This window comes from Chrysemys picta, chromosome 1 (assembly GCF_011386835.1).
Source record: "Chrysemys picta bellii isolate R12L10 chromosome 1, ASM1138683v2, whole genome shotgun sequence".
Lineage (NCBI taxonomy): Eukaryota > Metazoa > Chordata > Testudines > Emydidae > Chrysemys > Chrysemys picta.
In genome coordinates this window covers 83,319,294-83,339,441 of record NC_088791.1, presented here as the reverse complement: position 1 = coordinate 83,339,441, position 20,148 = coordinate 83,319,294, and the positions used below count along the sequence as shown (strand labels likewise).

At 46.0% G+C, this 20,148-nt stretch overlaps 1 protein-coding gene across 2 annotated transcripts in view; it reads left to right on the top strand.

Annotated features, from left to right (window-relative positions):
- Nucleotides 1-3,835: 3,835 nt before the first annotated feature.
- The window catches only part of TMCC3 (transmembrane and coiled-coil domain family 3), a 216,139-nt gene continuing 199,826 nt past the window's right edge, over nucleotides 3,836-20,148 (top strand). The window contains exon 1 of one of the 2 annotated variants that reach the window (XM_005306484.5): nucleotides 3,836-4,377. In XM_005306484.5, coding sequence (XP_005306541.1) covers nucleotides 4,366-4,377 — 12 coding nt within the window. In that variant the 5' untranslated portion in view covers nucleotides 3,836-4,365. Of the gene's footprint in view, nucleotides 4,378-5,718; nucleotides 5,831-20,148 lie in introns of those variants that run through there. The other variant, XM_065576430.1, reaches the window with a different exon arrangement.

Sequence of the window (20,148 nt, the reverse complement as noted above, 5' to 3'; positions counted from 1 at the left end):
AGAGAGTCCCAGCTGGTGAAAATTGTCATTACTCCATACAGTGGAACTATGACCATTTCCATTAGCTGAGGATCTGCCCCAAGTGAGGCATCTGAGCTAGTCAAAGCTCAGCTCTGGCCAACCAACGAGCTGTGGTGTTGCTTGCCACCTTTCACTATTGGCCCTCTCCACCCATGATGCCCACATTCTACCTTCATCCACCCATTCCTGAAGTAAGGAGTAAGTACTTAGTTCTTAGTCTTTTTTTTTTTAAATCCTCTTTAGAACCCAACTGATGCTAAGGGCATGATAGAGAAGGCACCTGTGTTTTAATGAGCATTTCTGTAGAAACAACAGATGCCCAAAGGTCTGTGACCCACAGCCACTGCAGCTGTTTTCATTCCTCCTAATTATTCTATTCATTCCTTCTAATTCTTTTACAAAAGTGTTAATTGAATTAGGCTTATCTAAGAAACCATCTGTAAAAGGGAGGCAAGCCCCTAAGTGACAGAATGTGCAGCAGAAGGGAAAGTGTGTGTGAGAACTCATGTCAGAACCAGTAATGTCAGCATATTCCAGGAGAGGTGCACATGTAGTCCAACAACACTATTGCTGACAGGACAGTGAATGGTCATATGAACTATAACAGGTGGTATTTTTGAAAGCACCTAAGTGACTTTGGAGCACAAGCCTATTGAATTTCACTGGGACTTGTGCTCCAAAGTCCACTTCAGTGCATTTGAAAACATCACATATCTTTAACATAGTGAGATTTTGACAAAAGCGTGGAGTCCTTTACTTTAATAATTTACAGAAAGCAATCAAACATCTCAGATGGGAGGAAAAGTGTCCTGAACCAAAGAAGATTAATACATAAACTGATAGGTTGCAGCAGATGATTCATGAGGAGCCAGCCATCAGCATCCCATAATGCAGAGGAGCCAAGAAGCAAACACCTCAGAGGCCAGTCTTGACCAGACCCAACGAGAGCAAAATAGTATTAACAACCTAAGATGTAATGAGACAAGTCTGGGTCAGCATGAGAACAGAAGCCCAGAGGATTTGACTGATCATCTATCACCTAAACATGGTGTCTGTGTTACAGTATTACATAGTAGTCTATGAGAACCATCATCAAAGAGGTCTAATAGATTATGAACAATGAGCCTTAAAGTAGACTGACTAGTCTAATTAATCAATGTTTAGAAGGAATTTTGTTAATCTGAGAAAATGAAAGAGGTCCATTATTTAATACTTATATTATGCAGTAAAGTTTCATTCAACATAAATATCAGAGTCTGGCTCAGTACACACAACTTATCATCCTCACTCAAAAAATAATGTCCTCTTCCTTCTTTTCAGCAAACATTTAATAGGAGAGTGCTATAATGTTTCCTACTGTGAAGACTTCATTTGCTCTATAAAATACATTGCAGAGCATTTACTAGTTCACTGGTATTATCAGTCACTTAAACAAAACTGCTCTTGTCAAATAAATGAATAAAATACATTTTATAATGATTTGCCCTGACTTTTGTTGTGTGTTTTGCTAGACCGCAAATTTGCAGAATTCATTAAATTGCAATAGGTCTCCTGTGTATTCATATGAATTAGTGAAATTCTGCTGTAATACATGATGCTGAAACTATTATTATGGAGGATATTGCCAGACACTAATTTAACTATAAATTCCTTTATTAAATCCAAAGGCTGAATATTATTTATACAACATCTCTAAACATGTCTAAAAGGCTAAATAATAAGCAATTACTACATCTAAACAGTAACAGACATTCATAAGTATTTGATCAAGATACTCATGAAAGGGCTAAACCCAGGCATGTTTAGCCCCAGGTTGGTCAGCTCCAACTTGGTCAGGTAGGTATTAGAAATGAACCCTTCAAGCACTTACCCTTTTATACCTTGTAATAAACGGCTGGAGTAATTGCCAATTGATAACTTCAGCTAAAAACCAGAATTGGGGTCACTACTCTTTCAACATGCACATTCCTCCTTTATTATTAACCATCCTGATAATTGGGGCTGCATTTCTATCTTATCAGTTACCTTTCAAATACATTTTTTTCTAATTAAGCCATGTTCTTTCCAGGCCTTTCCACGATTGCTAAAAGACGTGCACTTTACATGAGCTACAAAAACAAGTATTTTTATTTGTAAACTAATTCAACATTTGTATTACTTAAACTACAAAACATTTTTCTTCCTTCCTACACATGGGAAATTTTATAGCTTACTATATCACAGGATGAGACACGCATCATGCGGGACTGTGATGATACAATGCATTGTTACCAAGTGTTTGACAGCAGTCTAAAATGCTTGCTTCTGCCCTTCCAATGCACTGACACAATTTGTTAAATTCTATCTTCCACCATCAGTAACTGGGCATTTGTATGCACATGATGGGTAAGCGCTGATTAGACAAGATAAGCAATGATTCACAGCCATGCACTGGAGGGCAAGAGCCACAACCTTTAATTATCATTTGAATTTATTTTTTAATCAAGGCTGAATATCTTTCTAAACTTCCAGATTAATTACTAATTTAACATGAGAACTTTTAACTCAGACAAAAGCATTATTGATGTAAAAGATGTGAACTGTTCACTGAAATATTTTCAAGTTGTATTAGGTGCCATTTGTTTTATTAAACTGTTACAGAAATGTAGAGTTTAAGGTCAGAAGGGACCAACAGATCATTTAGTCTGACCTGTATATCACAGGCCACCACCACCCAATGCTTGAAATTAGGCCAAAGTATTACAGCCCCCAGGAAACTAGACTACAATGTGCCAGAGGCAGAGAACAGGAGGGACTGAGCAGCACCAGTGCCTGAGGCTCCTGCAATGGCAGGGAATTCATTAAGTGAGCTATCTCCTGATAACCTTGACAAGTGACCTGCAACCTGTGCTACAGAGAAAGGCTACTGCCAACCTGATCTGGGGGAATATTCCTTCCTGACCCCACATAACTGTGTACATAATAAAAGTGATTTGTCTCTAGCTGATGATAAAATGTGAAAACCTTTCCGTGCTTCTTGTCAGCAGGGACAGGCTGGGCAAAGGAGTGCACAGGTTTAGTTTCTATGGTCTTGACTCAAGAAGGTATTTAAGCAGGTGCCTAGCGTTAAGCCTAGGAAGTTGCCTTTAGCAGGGTGCTTGACTTCAGAGGGACAACTTCTCTGCTCGGAACTAGGTACATGCTTAAACCAGGCCTAAACATTTTGCTGGAACAGGTAAGACTCTTTAGGCCAAATCCTCAGCTGGTGTAAATGAGAGCCTCATTGAGCTGTATTTTGCAGGGGCTTAGACTGGATGATCTTTGCAGTCCCTTTTAACCCTATGGTTCCATGATCTGATCCCACATTCTTTCCAGTAGGGCTGGCCCTATGATTTTTAGGGCCCTGTATGAAATAAGAGATGAAGCCCCTCACCGGTGGGCCTGCTGCCAGCAGCACTTTACAAGAGGAAGCACAAGCAGGCAGCTCCCATCCCTCCATGATGACCCTTCCCCTAGCTGGCTGGTTTTTTTCTTAGCTAACCCATTCTTGACCCTAGTTCTTCTCCTCGCTGCCCCCCCCCTCCCCCGGCTCCAGCTGGTGCTCACTCCACCCCCTTCTCCCCTATCGCTCCAACTGTTCTACCTGCCCCAATAGCCCCTAAGGCGCCAGCAGTTCTCTCCATCCAAATCCAAGCTGACCCCTGCCGGGCGTGGCCGAGGCAGGTCTCAGGTGGCTGGCTGATAATCGGAGCTGACTACATAGGGTCTTGGTGGTAGCTACAGTCTTAGGTGTGATCTGGGTGAGGGGGAAACTGAGCGCCGCCCTACAAAGAGCGGGACCCTGCAGCCTCCTTCCCGCTAGATTCTCAGCTTTCCACAAGCGTCTGAGCTGCCGCTGCCGCCGCCTCCCCGCTTCACCACCGGGGCCACCCCTGCTGCGGGAGAACGGGCGACGTCTCCGCACGGAGCTGGCGATCTGCGGAGCAAAATCGCGGACCTGCAGCTCCATGTCCCTGGGTCCCCCCGGCCCTGTGCTTGGAGGAGCCCGGCGGTTGCGTGGTGGCTCGCTCTCCGCTGCTCGCTTGCTGCTGTAGGGTGTCAGGCTGGCCCAGGGTCTTAGAGCTGTGAGTCAGTGTTGATTGCAAATAACGGCGCCCTGTTTGCTTGGGCACCTACACTGGGGTGCCACACGCATGTGCGAGCGGAGCGGGCTCCGGGGGCGCCACTAGAGACTCCGGTGCCTGGGGAGTCAATGTGCGCTTGCAAGATCCCCCTGCAAGAAATGTGCTGCTGCTGCCTGGTCAGGGAGTGAGCGGACAGCGGAGCACATCACCTGTGCAAGGAGCTCGGCCCAGGCTGCCCAGCATGCTGCGAAAGGTAGGAGTGCCCTGCCCCTGGCTCAGCAGATCGCTGCAGGGTAGGGAGATCCCCGGCCCCACAGCTGCCCGCCTGCAGAGGTGCCTGGCTGACCGGGCACCGGCTGACTACAGGGACCCCAGCAGGCAGCTTCTGCCCAGATCAGACTGACACGACACCGGCATCACGGGTGTTGGTGCTGGGGAGGGGGTAGCTGCGGGAGACGTGTGCGCTCTGCCCCCGTGAAACGTGCTCACCGGGATCCTTTGCGCCGAGTCCTTCTTTGCACGCCGAGTTTCCCCGGGAAGGCGCGCGCCGGCTGCAGGCAGCCTGGGGCAGGGGTGTGTGTGTGGCGGGGGGTCTCCGGGCCTTGGGGAAGGAGAAGCGGGAGCGGTCCCGCGCCCGGCTGCGAGCAGCGCTGCTCACCCCCCGCCAGCACGCGGGGCTTTGCGCGGAGCGGCCTCCTGGCTGCCCTGTGCGGGTCTGGCCGCTCGGGGGCTCCAGGAGCCCAGCTTGAGCCTGTGCCGGAGTCGGCTTCCCAGGTGTCACCGTGTCAGCATCTCGGCTCGGCCGCTCTGTTTAATGGGGGTGCGGGGGGAGGTGTCGCTTGTACACGCAACTAACTCCGCAGTGAAGGAGCGGGGCGGGGGCGGGGACCGGGCTCCGCGGGATGCAGTTTAACCTCAGTTCCGTGCGGATCCCAAAGCGCCGGCAGGAGCTAGTGCACCGCGTGTGTCCGGACTAGTCCCCCCGGGGCTGGCTCCCGCTTGCCGAGCTGCGCTCGCCAGCCCCCGGGCCTGGGGGGGGGGGCAGTGGGGGCATTTTATGCATTGCAAAGACGAGCTTCCCCGGCTACTTCGCACTCGCTGAAGTTTCTGCGCCGTAGAAGTTTTGCCGAAGCCCTGGAGGGTCCGGCTCTGGGCAGGATAACGAGTCCCGGTGGTGGGGGGATGCGGCGGGCCAGACCCGGGGATTGCCGGGGTTGGTTCCCCACAGCCAGCCTACGCGTGGGCACGGGCACAGGCTTCCGGAGCGCGCTAAAGCGCGGGTGCCCCGCCACCTGCTCAGGTGGGGCTGGGGGCAGAGACCCCTTTAAGAGGGGGGCGCCTCGTCCCTTCGCCTTTGGGCAGGAGCCCAGCGCCTCTTCTCCGCTCTGCATCCCCCGGGCTGCCCAGCGCAGGGCACGCGACCAGCCCGAGCGGGGCCGCCCCGTTGGCTGCTTTAACGGGGGCCGGGAGCGGAGCGTGGTCAGGGGCTGCAGGCGGTGTTTTTAGGGCTCCCTTCTCGGTACAGCGCTCATCGCCTTAGCTGAGGCCGCAGCGCTGCGCCCCAGCCAGCTGGAGCCGTTGCTGGGCTGGCTTGGGCTGTCAGGGCGGATCAGTCTGTGCGAGCTGTTTCCCGTGTCTGCTGGAGCACTGTGACCGCAGTCAACCTCGGAGGCTAGCGACTGTGCCTGTCTGCGGCGCGAGAGAAGGTGAGCAGGACAGAGCCTGAGCAGGGCTGGCTTTAGGCCAATTCAACCAATTCCCCTGAATCGAGCCCTGTGCCCAAGCCCTGGTACGGCTTTCCCCGGGGCAATTTAAAGAGCCTGCCACACCCCCCTGCCCAAAGCCAACCAGTCCCGCACTCCTGTCTCCAGCCCTGCCAACCCCTGCCACACACCCCTGCTGCCCTGCCTGAAGCCAGCCAGCCAGCCCACTCCACACACCCCTGTCTTCAGCCAGCCCCGCACCCCTTGCCTTGTCTCCAGTCAGCCCCTGCCTCCAGCAGTTCTCAGGGCAGTAATCCTGCACACCTGCTTCAATGAGGGGGGCAGGGAGGAGCTGGGACCCACACATGTGCACACCACTAGGGTGACCAGACAGCAAGTGTGAAAAATTGGGATGGGGTTGGGGGGTAATAGGATCCTATATAAGAAAAAGACCCCAAAATCGGGACTGTCCCTATAAAATTGGGACATCTGGTCACCCAAGCACACCCCCAGGGAGTGGCAGGGACCCACACATGTGAAATGGAGCTCATTAATAACTGATCAACATATATGACCTAATATATGTATGCAATGTACATAATATATCATTTTATTATTTATATAGTTATGGAAAGTAAATAATGGAAGAAATGAGACTTTTTTTTTACTTTTTTTGTTTTGTTTTGTTAGTCATCCCTGCTGGGGCCCCACCAAAAATGTTCGAATTGGACTCTGCACTTCCTAAAGCCGGCCCTAAGCCTGAGCATTAGCAAAGCACGTTGTTTTCATAGCAGCCCCGGTCTTACAATGTGTCACTTCCCTCTGGAACAGCAAATGAGTTGTGCTATGTGAAATGCACCTGGTAAGGAAAGGGGGAGGGGAACAAAAAGCAATGGGTTAACCTGCAGTGCTAATGCCACCGTGCTAATCAGGTGAACCAGGGGCAGTTTCTCTACACTACACAGTTAATCCTAGTTTTAGCCTTAAACTCTCCCCTGCTATCCAAACAAAAACATCTGACCTGGGTTGGGAGATGCATTAAGCACTAGAGGAGCTTTCCTGGCTGGAGGTGTGGGTGAGAGCCTGGCTCTGCCTTAACTCAGGTTAGTAACCTACCAACTCTGCAATGAGGGCCCAAGCTGAATCACTCAAGTGCTGATAGTCCTCCAGTGCCTTCCCATATTCCCAGTGGTCTGAAACAAGTGTGTGTGTGTCTGTGTGTGTGTGTGGTCTATCGTCATCTGGGAGTAGCAGCTCTGTTAAGAGGGTCCTTAAAGGGTGCCCTGCTGAGACCAGCTTGATTTTGTATTTATGTATTTGGCCAGGCCTGTGACCCCTTTGCATCCCCATCCCTACTTTAAGCACTGACAATTTCCCTGCAAGGACAGACTTGTTCTCCTGCAATTGACCCAACTGACCTGAGAGAGATTCCTAGAGCATCTTTGCAACAAGAACCATGGAATATGCCCCATGGTGCCTATAGAAACCGTGAAGACCCAGTAATGTGGGTAGGACTTTGTGGGGACACTCATACCCAGGCTAGGTTAAATTGGGTGCTCAGACCTGGGTGCCAGTCACCTGTGTTAACTATGCAATGTAGACATAGCCAGAGGTTTGCTTAATGTGAACTCTCCAAAATCCTCAGAGAACTTAATACATATATAGATCTAGTTCCCTACTTAAACTAGGAGATTCACATTGTCCGAGATGAAAGTGTTGAGGGTCACTAAAGCCATAGTAAACCCCCAAGTCTGATGATAGTGAAACTTTCCCACTCACAGCTGAAGCCTCTTCCAATTAGTTCCTTTTAGAATTTAGTTGCCATGACTGCAGGTACTGAAACTGGTGTTACTTTTGCAGGGTCTGAGTCAGCCTGGCAGCACATGCTATTGTTTATGGCATTTAGGAAGCTTGAGAATGTGAAAAGGGCTCTACCTCCTGGCCCAACAGCTGGCTAAAAATCTTACTATAAATGGGAGGCAAATTCAGCTGGTCCAGGGCTTGGTGTGGTGTGATTGGAGTTGGTGAAAGCTGCTCCTGTGAGTGAATTGCTGGGCAGCAGAAGATAAGGTCTTGGGAAAGCAGCCATCTGCAGGGAATGTTGGTGCGGGGCCTTTCTGCATGTGTCTGTTGTTTGTTGCACAGCCACAGATTATTTCATTGTTGTAGTAGCTCATGCGTGAAGAGATTTCAGGAAATTGGACAGCTCTCCATTGCTCATGCTGTGCAAAAATGCTTGCCAGCTACTGCCATTTACTTCAATGTGCACACAAGGCATTTTACTGTTAGGCCTTGGCTACACTTACCGGCAAGTTCGACGGCTGGAAATCGAACTTCTGGGTTTGACTTATCGCGTCTAGTCTGGACGCGATAAGTCGAACCCGGAAGTGCTCGCCGTCGACTGCGGTACTCCAGCTCGCCGAGAGGAGTACCGCGGAGTCGACGGGGGAGCCTGCCTGCCGAGTGTGGACCAAGGTAAGTTTCAACTAATTCGAAATAAGGTACTTCGAACTTCAGCTACGTTATTCACGTAGCTGAAGTTGCGTACCTTAGTTCGAATTAGGGGGGGTAGTGTAGACCAAGCCTTAGTGGAGGAGGAGAGAGGTATTGAAGAATAATGTGCAGGTGTAAATTGCAATTGGTTGCTGCTGCATGTCTGTCCTCTCTTTTGGGCCTGATCCAAAGCCTATTAAAGTCAATGGAGTCTTGTGATTTGATAATAGGGAGCTTTGGATCAGGCCCTTACAGCTCTGAACTTATTTTTCTCAGTTGTCCTTCCTTATCAATGCAAGTTTAACTCTGGGCTGTCCCAAGCTGGAGTTCCCGTAAGTACTGAAAATAGCTTACATTAGGAAGCTGACAGTGCAAAAAGCATTGGTAAAGGAATGAATCCGATCCATTTGGGTTTTATGATCTACTCTTTCTTGTTTCCTCATTTTGTGGTGGTGTCACACGCTATGCTATGCATTTAGGCTTTGGATAACTACAGCACCTAACAGCAGCTGAATTCAGGATGGTCAGTCATTAAACCTTTTCTCTGCCTGCTGTGCAGTGATGGTAAAGGTATCCCGGTGTCTTCTCTAGCACTTCTCTCTGTGCTGGGCTGGAGTTTGATGGTTGCGCTCAGTCTGGCAGTGCATAGCCTCAACCATCTTGTTTATTTTGCTTTGGCTATCTATTTTCATTATTTATTTTTACTTTCCTAGCTTAGGGCAGTTGGCACATTCTGCTTCACGTCCTTCATTCTGAAAAGGCACCCTCCACTCTTACAGAATCCTGAAATGTGCCAGTAGTAACCTATTTTACAAATCCCTCCAGGGTGCATTTTGTATCATTAAAGTGTGGCTCATGGACAGATTGGGCAAGAGAGCTCTAAAAGAAAGCTGACTAATTCTAGCCTGTCAATGTGATTAATGTGGAGCAATTAATTCATTTGTTGAATTTCTCCTTTCCTTCCCCCCCCCCCCCTTTTTCCTAAGAAAGAAATGCAAGTTTAGGCCCTTAACTCTAAATTGTGAATATCAAAGTCCAGATACTGGGTTTGGCAAAGTGAACTGCATGCAGCACTGGGGGGAGTTATGGGTGAAAGGTGTCTGAGTCCCTTTTCTACATCCCTGATTCTGGGATTGCCCATTTGGGGGTCCAAAGGCTGTTCTCAGATACTTTTGCAGGACCATCCTATTCTATAATATACTCCAGTCGCTGCCCCTCTCTCTGCCAGACTGCCCCAGAATTATCTCTAAGGTTGTGACTAGTTTTATGCCACCTTGCAGGGTTTCACTATGACAGGGGCAGCTATGGGAGTGGCATAATCAGGGAGTTAATGTGGGCTGAGAATCTAGTCCTAAAATGATAAAAATGCCGATGTTCTAGAGAGTGACAAAGTTAATAATGAAGAACAGCTGCATGAAAAGCATTTCAACAGATGTTCTTTTTAATAAATTTGGTTCTAGTGTGTGGTGTTAGAGGAGGGCTTGCATTTAGAGGTTAGGTGGTTTCATTGGCTTTCTCTCCTGGCTTTAGGCTGGGATTTTTGGTGTATTTTATTTTTATTGTATTTATTAACAGATCCGGTCTTAGAACAGAACTCCTTGTAAAACTTGTTTTACAATTTTAATAGAGATAAACTTAGTATATAAATTGGCCTATGGAAGTCTCCCTGTTACCAGTTGCTTTCTTTGTTTGTGATATTGATCTCACATTGTGGTTGCAGCTTTTCTTCTTAGTCTCCCTCTTCTGCCTTGTCAGCTGATAGTCAGTCTTTCATTGTCTTGTGCTTAGATCCAAAATTCTGCTTTTCTTACATTTAGATGCATAATGTGTTTTAGTTGTCCTGTCAAGACTCTACACAATATTAAGATTTCTCCTTTTTTTTTTTTAAATCCCATCCCATCTCTCTTTCCCTATTTTAGTAGGTTGACTTTAAGTTTAATTGCTGTTGAAGGAGTTTCTGCATTTCTTGGTATTCAAAGAAAGTTCTCAAACTATTAGGTTTGGTGGTGGGTGATGACTCTCTTCCAGCAAACTCAGAAGTCTGGTGGAACTCTTTTGAAGTAGTTATCTTTTTTCCTTCTACCATGTAAGACTCTGACTTGAAGATTTCATTTTTCTAGTACCAGAATTTCCCATGCTCTTTGATGCAAATTAACAGATTTAGGGAAGTCACTTCTTTTCCACCACCTTGCTCTATAGTAAGTCTAGCAGGAGCTAGGAAACGAATGATCAATTTTTATGGCTTTTATAAAATGCATAGTTTTCAGGGTAATTTAATAAAAATACATTATCTGACGGAGATAAAAGGGTGTCAGCTTATGGAGTCTCCAACAGCTTTCCAAAAGGTCTTAATTTTTCAGCACATCCACCATTTATGGAGAACTCGTCCCATTTCATTACATTCTCTCCAGCATTTGCCTATCCCTGTACTATAAGTTAATTTTAAGGGGAGTTGGGTACCATTGATAAAAGAAAACTACATTAAAATTCTATTAATGTGTTCAAGTGTGGGGACCATTGTGCCATATGTTCTCCCACACTTCAGTTGGTGTCTGTCAACTTTCCCTCATTTCATGAACATAGTTTTGTCCTTTACGAAGCAATCTCTAAATGTTACTTATAGAATGGACAGTAAGCCATTTTGTTTTATGGATGTAGTGAGTAGTTTTTCAAATTCCGTCAATTTTATGTTTGCCGTTTTGTGGGAGTGGGTGAAAAATGTCTAAATTGTAGGTATTGATATACTGAAATTTTGGTGGTTTTTGTTGCAAGTCGTATTTCATCAAGTGATCTAAATATATTGTCTCTAAATAGTAGGCTGAATTTTGATATACCTGTGAGGTCCCAAATGTCAAAACTTCCCAGGCTTTGGGTTTAAATTCTATATTATCTACTATGGCTGTTAGAGGTGATTGGGTATGGGTTTAGTTTTCTAAATAAACTATACCAAGTTTCTACTGTTGCTTTCATAAAAGGGTGGTTATATTCATTTTATCCTATGGGATTTCTTTATCCGGGGATCATGTAGAGTTTGTTTGCACAGCAGTGAACTTGTTCTGTCTCTATCCACTGTTTACTAGGGTTTGGTGTTATACAGTAACTTAACTTTCTGATCTGACTAGCTTGATATGTGGTAAAGTCTCCCTTTTACCATGGCCTTTGAATAAAGCAGATTGCCTAACTCTGGGTTTCTAAATTTCCCCAAATTAATTTCATGGATTGCTATTGATCTAAGAAACTTTCTGGGACTAAAACTGGAAGAGTTTGGAAAAGGAAGCTAATTTGGGATAAGAGGCAAAATTGCAGCAGTTAAAATGAATCTAACCATGAAATTGTATATTTTGACCATTTTTCAGATGTTTAAGATTTTTTTCTTAATCAAAGGAGTATAACTAATATATGTCTTGGTATCTTTTAGAAATGTGTATTCTCAGGTACCTCATTGAAGTTGTTATATAAAGAGCAAATGCAAATAGATCTTTCTGTAGATCAGAGCCCACACCTATATCCAGGAGTTGTGATTGTCATAACTTATTTTAAATCCAGATACTTTGCCAAATTTTAAGATGACCTCTTGCAGTTCTAGTAGTCTGTGAGCTGGATTCATAACACATACTATGGCATCGTCTGCACGTAACACTAATTTGTGTTCTCTGTTTGCTATTGTAATTCTATTTGCTAGGAGTATTCCTGATCAACTGGGCAAATGACTGTTACCGTAGCAAAAATAAGAGAAGATAAAGGGCATCCTTAGTATGTGCCTTTAAGAAGGGGGGAAATTTTCTGACCGATATCCATTTACTCTTATAGTAGCAGCATATGGGTTGGAATACAAGACAGAAATGCAGTTTTGAAATTTAGGGCCTAAGCCAAATGTATCTAGAGTGTTTTTTAAGACCTGCTAGTTTACTCTGTCAAAAGCTTTTTCTGCATCTAGTGATAAATTAGGTGGGGGCTTAATGGTAGAGTCTGTAAAGAAGATCAGGTCTAAGACTTTGAAAATTGTCCAGTAGCTAGCTGCTTGTTTAGTACAAATGCTGTCTGGTCTCTGTTAATGTATATAGATAAATATTTTTTCAGTCTATTTGCCAGAAGTGAAGCATAATTTTTTGCATTTTGATTTAATTATATTGGCCTTGTTTTGCAACTGCATCACATTGTTGACTCATTCAATTTGTGATCCACTATAATCCTCCTTTTTCAGCAGTGCCACTGCCTAGTCAGTTATTTCCCTTTTTGTATTTGTGCATTTGTTTTTTTCCTTCCTAAATTGTTGTACTTTGCACTTGTCTTTTGTGAATTTCTTCTTGTTGATTTCTGACCAGTTCTCCAGTTTATCAAGGCTGATTTGAATTCTAATCCTGTCCTCCGAAGTGCTAGCAAGCCTTCCCAGTGTAGTGTAATCCACAAACTTTATAAGCATACTCCCCACTCAACTATTCAAGTAGTTAATGAAAATATTGAATAGTACTGGACCCAAGACAGATCCCTGCAGGATCCCACGAGATACACTTTGTCTGACAGTGAATCATTGATAACTACTCTTTTGAGTACAGTGTTTTTTTTTTTTTTTTTAAACCACTGGTCTACCCACCTTATAGTATTTTCATGTATACCATATTTCCTTAGTTTGCTTATGAGAATGCCATGTGGGACTGTATCAAAAGCCTTACTAAAATCAAGGTGAATCATGTACAATGCTTCCCCCCCCACCCCCCAAATCTGTTACACCAGTAACTCGGTCAAAGAAGAAAATTATATTGGTTTGGCATGATTTTGTTTTTGACAAATCTGCTAGCTATTTTTTTTTTCACCCTAGATGCTACAAAGTGATTGTTTAATAATAATTCTAATGGTACTTCTAGGTACACTTTTTTATTATTCTATTTATTATGATTGCCAGAAATCCCTAAGGGACTTTCACTTTCTTATTATTTCAACACTTTCTCTTACAAACCACTTATTATTTTAGTCTTTTTCTGTCTGTTATTTCTAACCCACCAGCCAGGCCTACAGTCAAACTGCAACATAATTAAATGCTTGGCACCTGTTTCTTTTTTTTAATCGAGAGGCTCTTGTGTAGGACAGGGTCTTGTCAACAATGAAAAATAGGGATCAGGGTGTAAAAGTGATGGGGCAAGCAATGCTAGATTCTAGAAGATGTGGATCCAGGTAAATCTGGATATTTTTGACAGTAACAAACCACTGTGATTTCTGATATACTGCAGATACTTTCAATTTTGGAAGCCATTGATGTGTGTAACCTGGGAAGGAAGAATGAGGAAAAGCCCTACCACCACCTTACCAAAAGTTTTGAGGTAGAGGAAGGATTGTCTACGTTTTTGGAAGTGATTAGTAATTTTGAGTACCTCATCGTCTGCGTTCTGAACTTAAGACACTTTAAAGGAGCCTGTTTCAGAGTAGCAGCTGTGTTAGTCTGTATCCACAAAAAGAACAGGAGTACTTGTGGCACCTTAGAGACTAACAAATTTATTTGAGCATAAGCTCAATTGAGATGAGCGATCAGCAGGATACATATACATTAGCCAAACCGGACAGTCTCTATGCAAAGGAATAAATGGACACAAAACTGACATCAGGAATCATAACCTTCAAAAACCAGTAGGAGAACGCTTCAATCTCTCTAACCACTCAGTGACCGACTTGAAGGTGGCAATTTAGCAACAAAAAAGCTTCAAAAACAGACTCCAAAGAGCGACTGCTGAACTTGAATTAATATGCAAATTAGATACCATTAATTTAGGCTTGAACAGAGACTGGGATTGGTTGGGTCATTACACTAATTTAATCTACTTTCTCTGTTAAGTATCCTCAACCTTCTATAGGCCATCTTGATTATCACTTCAAAAGGTGGTTTTTTTCCTCCTGCTGAAAGCTCATCTCAATTGATTGGCCTCTTACAGTTGGTATGGCTACTCCCACCTTTTCATGTTCTCTGTATGTATAAATATCTTCTTGCTGTAAGTTCCATTCTATGCATCCGAAGAAGTGGGCTGTAGCCCATGAAAGCTTATGCTCAAATAAATTTGTTAGTCTCTAAGGTGCCACAAGTATTCCTGTGGTGTGTCCTTTTTTTTTTTTTTTTTTTTTTTAAAGGAGCCTGATTTTCAGAGGGTGGATGTGCCCTGTATTTCTGAAAATCAGGCTCCTTTAAGATGTTCCAACTCGGGCACCCAAAATCACTAGTGACCTTTGAAATATTATACAGGCACAATATTTCCAAACCACACCTAGGAATGAGGCAGTAGCCACAATCCTTTCCTATATGCCTGAAGACTGGCCGTATTAGTTAAAGCTGATGTAGTAAGCATTTCACAAGGATTTCTTATGTTCTTTTTGTGTACAACACACATTTGTATATCACACACACTGACCCCTCCTTTCTCGCCCCCCCTCCCCGATATCTAAAAAGTGTGAAACTGTGGATCAATTTCTCAGCTGGCCTAAATCGATATAGCTCCACTGAATTCAAGGAGGTACACCAGTTGAAGATCTGATTCTTTACATTCTATCCTCTCCTATGTCTGCCCCAGTTCCTGTAGATTCGAGCCCTCCCAGATAAATATACCAAGAAAAAAATCTTGAAATGGAGAGAGTGCTGCCCCCGCCGCACCAGCCAAACAAATTGGTCAGTGTTCTCACTAATAGTCAGGTCACCCGGTGAGTGATGCTAGATGGAATTAACAGAAAGGAGGGGAGAAACTGGGTTTTCCAGGCAGCCACAGAAAAACCAAATTCTTGGTTCTCACTTCTTTGAACTTTCCCCCAGCTTCTTTCACTGGATGACCTACCTGTCTGAATTAAGGTAAATTCAGCTAATTATAGGCCAGTTTGTTTAGCTGAGGCATTCAGTCCCCAGAACACCAACCTGCATTTTGGATTTAAACTCTCATTGGCCACTGCCTCCCTGTTTGGCATTTTTCCTGTGTGTGTGTGTGTGTGTGTGTGTCTCTCTCTCTCTCTCTCTCTCTCTCTCGCTCTCATTTTGTTTTCATCTGAGAATAGAAAAACCTGTTCACATAGTAAATTCTGTTACAGCGATCCATCCTGACAAGATGTCACCAGCTGATGACTGGTATAGATTAAATCCATTCTTAGAAAAGAGATTGACAAGAAATGAATATTTGGGAGGTGAGGGGGTGGGGGAAATCCTGTTTAAGATCCAAGCTGGACTGAATGAAAATGTTTAAAAGGCATGAGATCAAGGTTGCTACTTCTGTGTTTATTACCATTTAATTCTTAGCCTTTGCTACCCAGTCTCTGTCCTGACTACTTTAAATATTAACAGCTGCTCCTGCAGGTGAAAAATGGGGAGAGAGCAAGAACAGTTTATTTGTGGGGAGATACTGTTTTCTTAATTTGAGTCAATTAGATGCAGCAATGAGGGACATATAGGCAGCTAGATACATGTAGCAGAGGGGTGCTGTGTTATATATCAGAATGAATACACACACACACACATGGCTGCAATGGGGGGAAATCTCTAGTTAAAATAAACCAGGGATGTGTAGGATTAGAAGAGATCTCCTGGGTCATTGAGTCCAGTCCCCTGCTGTCACGAACAACTCTGTCATGTAATGCTGTTCATAAAGTTATCAAGCTCCATCTTAAAACTAGTGAGGTTGATTAGTGCTTGCAGTGGCTTTTCTTCAGAGCCTGTTGTGTAGAGCTGCACTTTCACTTCCACTACATGCGAAACTGGGAGTGGCTGCTGGTGCACCTGTGTTAGAGGAGAGGTGCTATTTTGTCATTCTCACGTAGATGTTTGTGGAATTCTCCAGTAGTGTGTCAGCATCATTAGAACACTGGAGGGGGAACTCTCTGATCAGGTAAGAGTGAGACTTTAATCAAAAGCCCCTCTTCTTGATCCCCTCAGAAGACCTAAACGTGTATTTCCAATCCAGTCCATGACCATGCATGAGCATAGTTAAGCATTAGATTTAATAGGACTAACATACAGGCAATATAACTTTGTAAGAAACAAGCCCAAAGTTCCTAACACTATGCCCATCACTGAGGCTTCTGTAGGCATCTTCATAATGTCCATTCTGTGCTCAGGGAAAATACCCATTTAAGGCATCTTTCTAGGTTATGAAGGTATTAAGGTAAAGAAGGTCCATTGAAATCAACCTGAAGTTTTAAATTACCTCTTTTCATAGATCCCCTGCAATGCAATATATATTGAATATTCTGTGCCTCTAATTCTGCTAGGACAAAAGGATTCCCTCTTCTCTCTCCCCCCCGCCTCTAATTTATTAGGGGCCCAGCTTTCCCATCTGTCCTGCCATTCTTTTTCTCCACAGCTCCAGTCACTGGTAACGGGTCATGTGCTCTGTGCAGCACTTTTCCTTTGTTCCCTCTGCCAAGGTTGTGCATTGCGTAAATGTGTGCGGGGCAAAAATCTCCCAAGATTTGAAGGAAGCAGTGGCTGCCGAGTGAGGAAGGCTAGGGGGATAAAGCACTAGTTCGAGCAGTGGTGATGGGTGCTATCAAAAACCTGTAGTGAGAACAGAAAAGCAAGTCAGTGTGCTCTACATTCTAAACCGAGATTGTTCGTGCTGGACAGTTACTGCTACGTGTATGATAGCCTTGAGCTGGAAACTGGGTAAACTGGCTTATATGAGACATCCTAAATATATCCACACCAACTACGAACCTTTTTTATGGGTTCAATTCCCTGCTCCACCACAGACTTCTGTCTGACCTTGGGTAAATCACTTAGCCTCTCTGTGCCTCAGTTCCTCATCTGTGAAATGAGGATACTAGAGTAACTCCTCACTTAAAGTCGTCCCGGTTAATGTTGTTTCATTGTTATGTTGCTGATCAATTAGGGAACATGCCCATTTAAAGTTGTGCAATGCTCCCTTATAATGTTTGGCAGATGCCTGCTTTGTCCACTGCTTGCAGAAAGAGCAGCCCATTGGAGCTAGCTGGTGGGGGGGCTTGGAACCAGGGTGGACTAGCAGCCCCCCCTCAGCTCCCCACTCCCCTAAATTCCCTGTGTGGCAGCCGCCCAGCAGGCTATTAATTGCCCGCAGTTCAGCTGTCCCTCCCCCCACTGCCATGTGCTGCTCCTGCCCTCTGCTTGGGAGCTGCTTCCGGGAGCCTCCTGCTTGCTGTGCAAGGGGGTGGGGGTGGGGGGTTAGTTTCTTTTGCTCAGCTGCTTTGTAACACAAAGGGAACTGCTCAGACAGGTTCTACTATAACCAGTGTCCATTAGTGCCAGTTCATCTACTACTATCCGTCCAGACAAACTAGGACTTTTTGTCCACTGCAAAGTTGACTCCAGTGTTGCCCCTAACTCAAGTCTAGTCTCACACAAACTCTTAACTTGACTGTGGTTGTGCTTTTAACTCAAAATGGTGAGGCCACCTGAGTTGTCCAAAACCTGAGTGCTGCTAACGTGACCACTCTGTAGTGTGGATCCAAGCTCGCATCACATGAGTGCTGCTTAGTCTCCAATCCCTTATTATAATTTTCCCTGTGTACCCAGAAGGGATAGATAAGTTCTCACAATTCACTGGGAGAGAATTTATAGAGTGGCTCAGGTTACTGCATTGCAAAGAATCATGGGGTATGAGTAAGGCGACGATTTAGTCATAGGTATTTTTTAGTGAAAGTCACGGAGAGGTCACAGGCAATAACCAAAAAGTCATGGCTAGTGACCTGTCCATGGCTTTTACTAAAAATACCCCTAACTAAATCTTACCTGCTGAGGGGGGACAGTGCTCCAGTGGATGCTGCTGCTCCTGGGAGTGGGGGACAGTGTGTGGCCCTGCCGCTCTGGGCAGGGTGCAGCCCAGGGTTTCACCACTGCTGCTCCTCCAGGCGGGGGTGGCCTTGGGGGCTGCTGCTGCTCCTGGACCGCTGCTGCAGGGCAGCGCCCAAGACCAGAGTGGTGTTTTGCAGTGTGGCCATTCTCACTCGAGCTAGGCTAACTTGAGTGAAGTAACTTGAGCATGTGAATGACATACCCATGGAGTGGTTAACCCATACGCTCCCTGTAATGGCTGTTCAGTGTGGCATAGCAGGCTGTGTCTTCTTTCTAGTCCTCCCTGCCGACTGACACTTGCCCTGTGATAGTATCCCCTGGATACAGCAGGACACACTTTAAGTCCATCCCTTCCAGGGTAACGAAGCCCAGCAGAACTGAAGTCCCAATGTCCTGACAAAAAAGGACTTTGACTCTACAACTGAGTCCTGTGGTCCTCCTATTCTTCTCTCAGGGTTTCCCATTATCTGTATGTCCTTCTCAGATGGCTGGGGAGGAATCTAGGTTCCAGCCTGAGGATCCTATAACCAGCAGCCAACATCTTATTGCTGCCTCTCTGGACTACCTCCTCTCATAGCCTTCCTCAGGCCTTCTGCCCCACAGCCTCTCTAGATTCACCCTTCTCTCAGGCCAGCACTTGCAAGGCTTTCCTCTACAATCCCCCAATAAATCCTAAACCAAAATCTTAAACCAACTGCTGTCATCCTCAGGTTTGTCCTTTTGTGCCTGTTCCCTGGCTCTGTTCCTACACTGAATGCCTCCCAGGGCTCTCTCTGGAAATCTGGATCCTGCCTTTTATCAGGGCTCACCACTCTGTGCCCAGTCTCTGCTTTGTCTCCCTCCTGACCTTCTGCCAGACTTCTCTACTCTAGAGAGCATCCCAGGGTCAGCCCTCCTCTGGGCTTCCTCTTTGACCCTGCTGGTCTCTCTAATCTCAGAGTTCCTTTCTTTCCTCTCTCCAGCCCAGGGGCACTGAGTTATGTGGGGCCGTGGGGCCAGATTGGAGCTGGTGCCCCCTAAAGAGGAAAGGCCCCAGGCCTGGCCCATCTTTGAACTCTCAGCCTGCAGGAAGGGGGAAGGTAGGGGTTAGAGGGGAAGATTGGGGTCCTACTGGCTCAGCAGTAGGATGCCCCTGCCCAGGAAGTCACCACCCTCATCCTATTCACTGGTGGTGCCAGACCACTATAGGAGAGCAGGTGCTGGCAACGGAATTCAAGGGGGCTGAAGCTGGGTGCAGCAGACTGGCCAGCCCCTCACCATGCTGCCTGTGGCCATCAAGAAGTGGCTGAACCAGCCCAAGGTGAGATCCTGGGACTCCAGTGCCTACCTCCTGGGATGGGCTGTCAGGGCCCCCTCTCCCTGGGACTCCATGTTCCCCCTTTCTCTCCCAATGGGGGCTGGAAGGACTCCCCCTACCCCAGTGTCCTGCAGGGGAATTCTCTATGCTCTCCCCAGGGGTGGCAGGGACCTCACGCCCTGCACCTGAGTAACCACTGAGTGAGTTGGGGTTGGGGTGTGTGTGGGGGCAGGCGGGCCAGCACTAAATGGTTACATCTGTGACTTGCAGGGACTCTTGAGGTTTCGGGGAGAGACTGAACCAGTAGTGCTGGGATGGGCCTGCTAGGGCCCTTTGCCCCCAAGTCTTGCCACATGGGCGCTAGGCTCTGCCCTGGCCATGGAATGGGCACAGAGGCGCCAAAGACCCGTCTTGGGTACCCATCAGCATGACTGCATCAGTCATGGGGCAGGGATCACTAGCAGGAGGGTCTCTGCCAATTGAAGTCACTAAAACACAGGATTGGGGACTTCAACGGCAGAGTCCAGGGAAGGGTTTTGTGGCCTGCAGCATGCAGGGGGTCAGACCAGATGATCATAATGGTCCCTTCTGACCTTAAAGTCTGAGTCTATGGTAAAGGGTATGGCCATGGGGCTCTCTGGCTTAAGGGCCCAGGTCTGAGCCAGATATGTGCCTAGCCTATCCCTCCATCTGGGACCACGAAGGAGCTTGTGTGCTCACCCAGCTCAGGGCACAAGT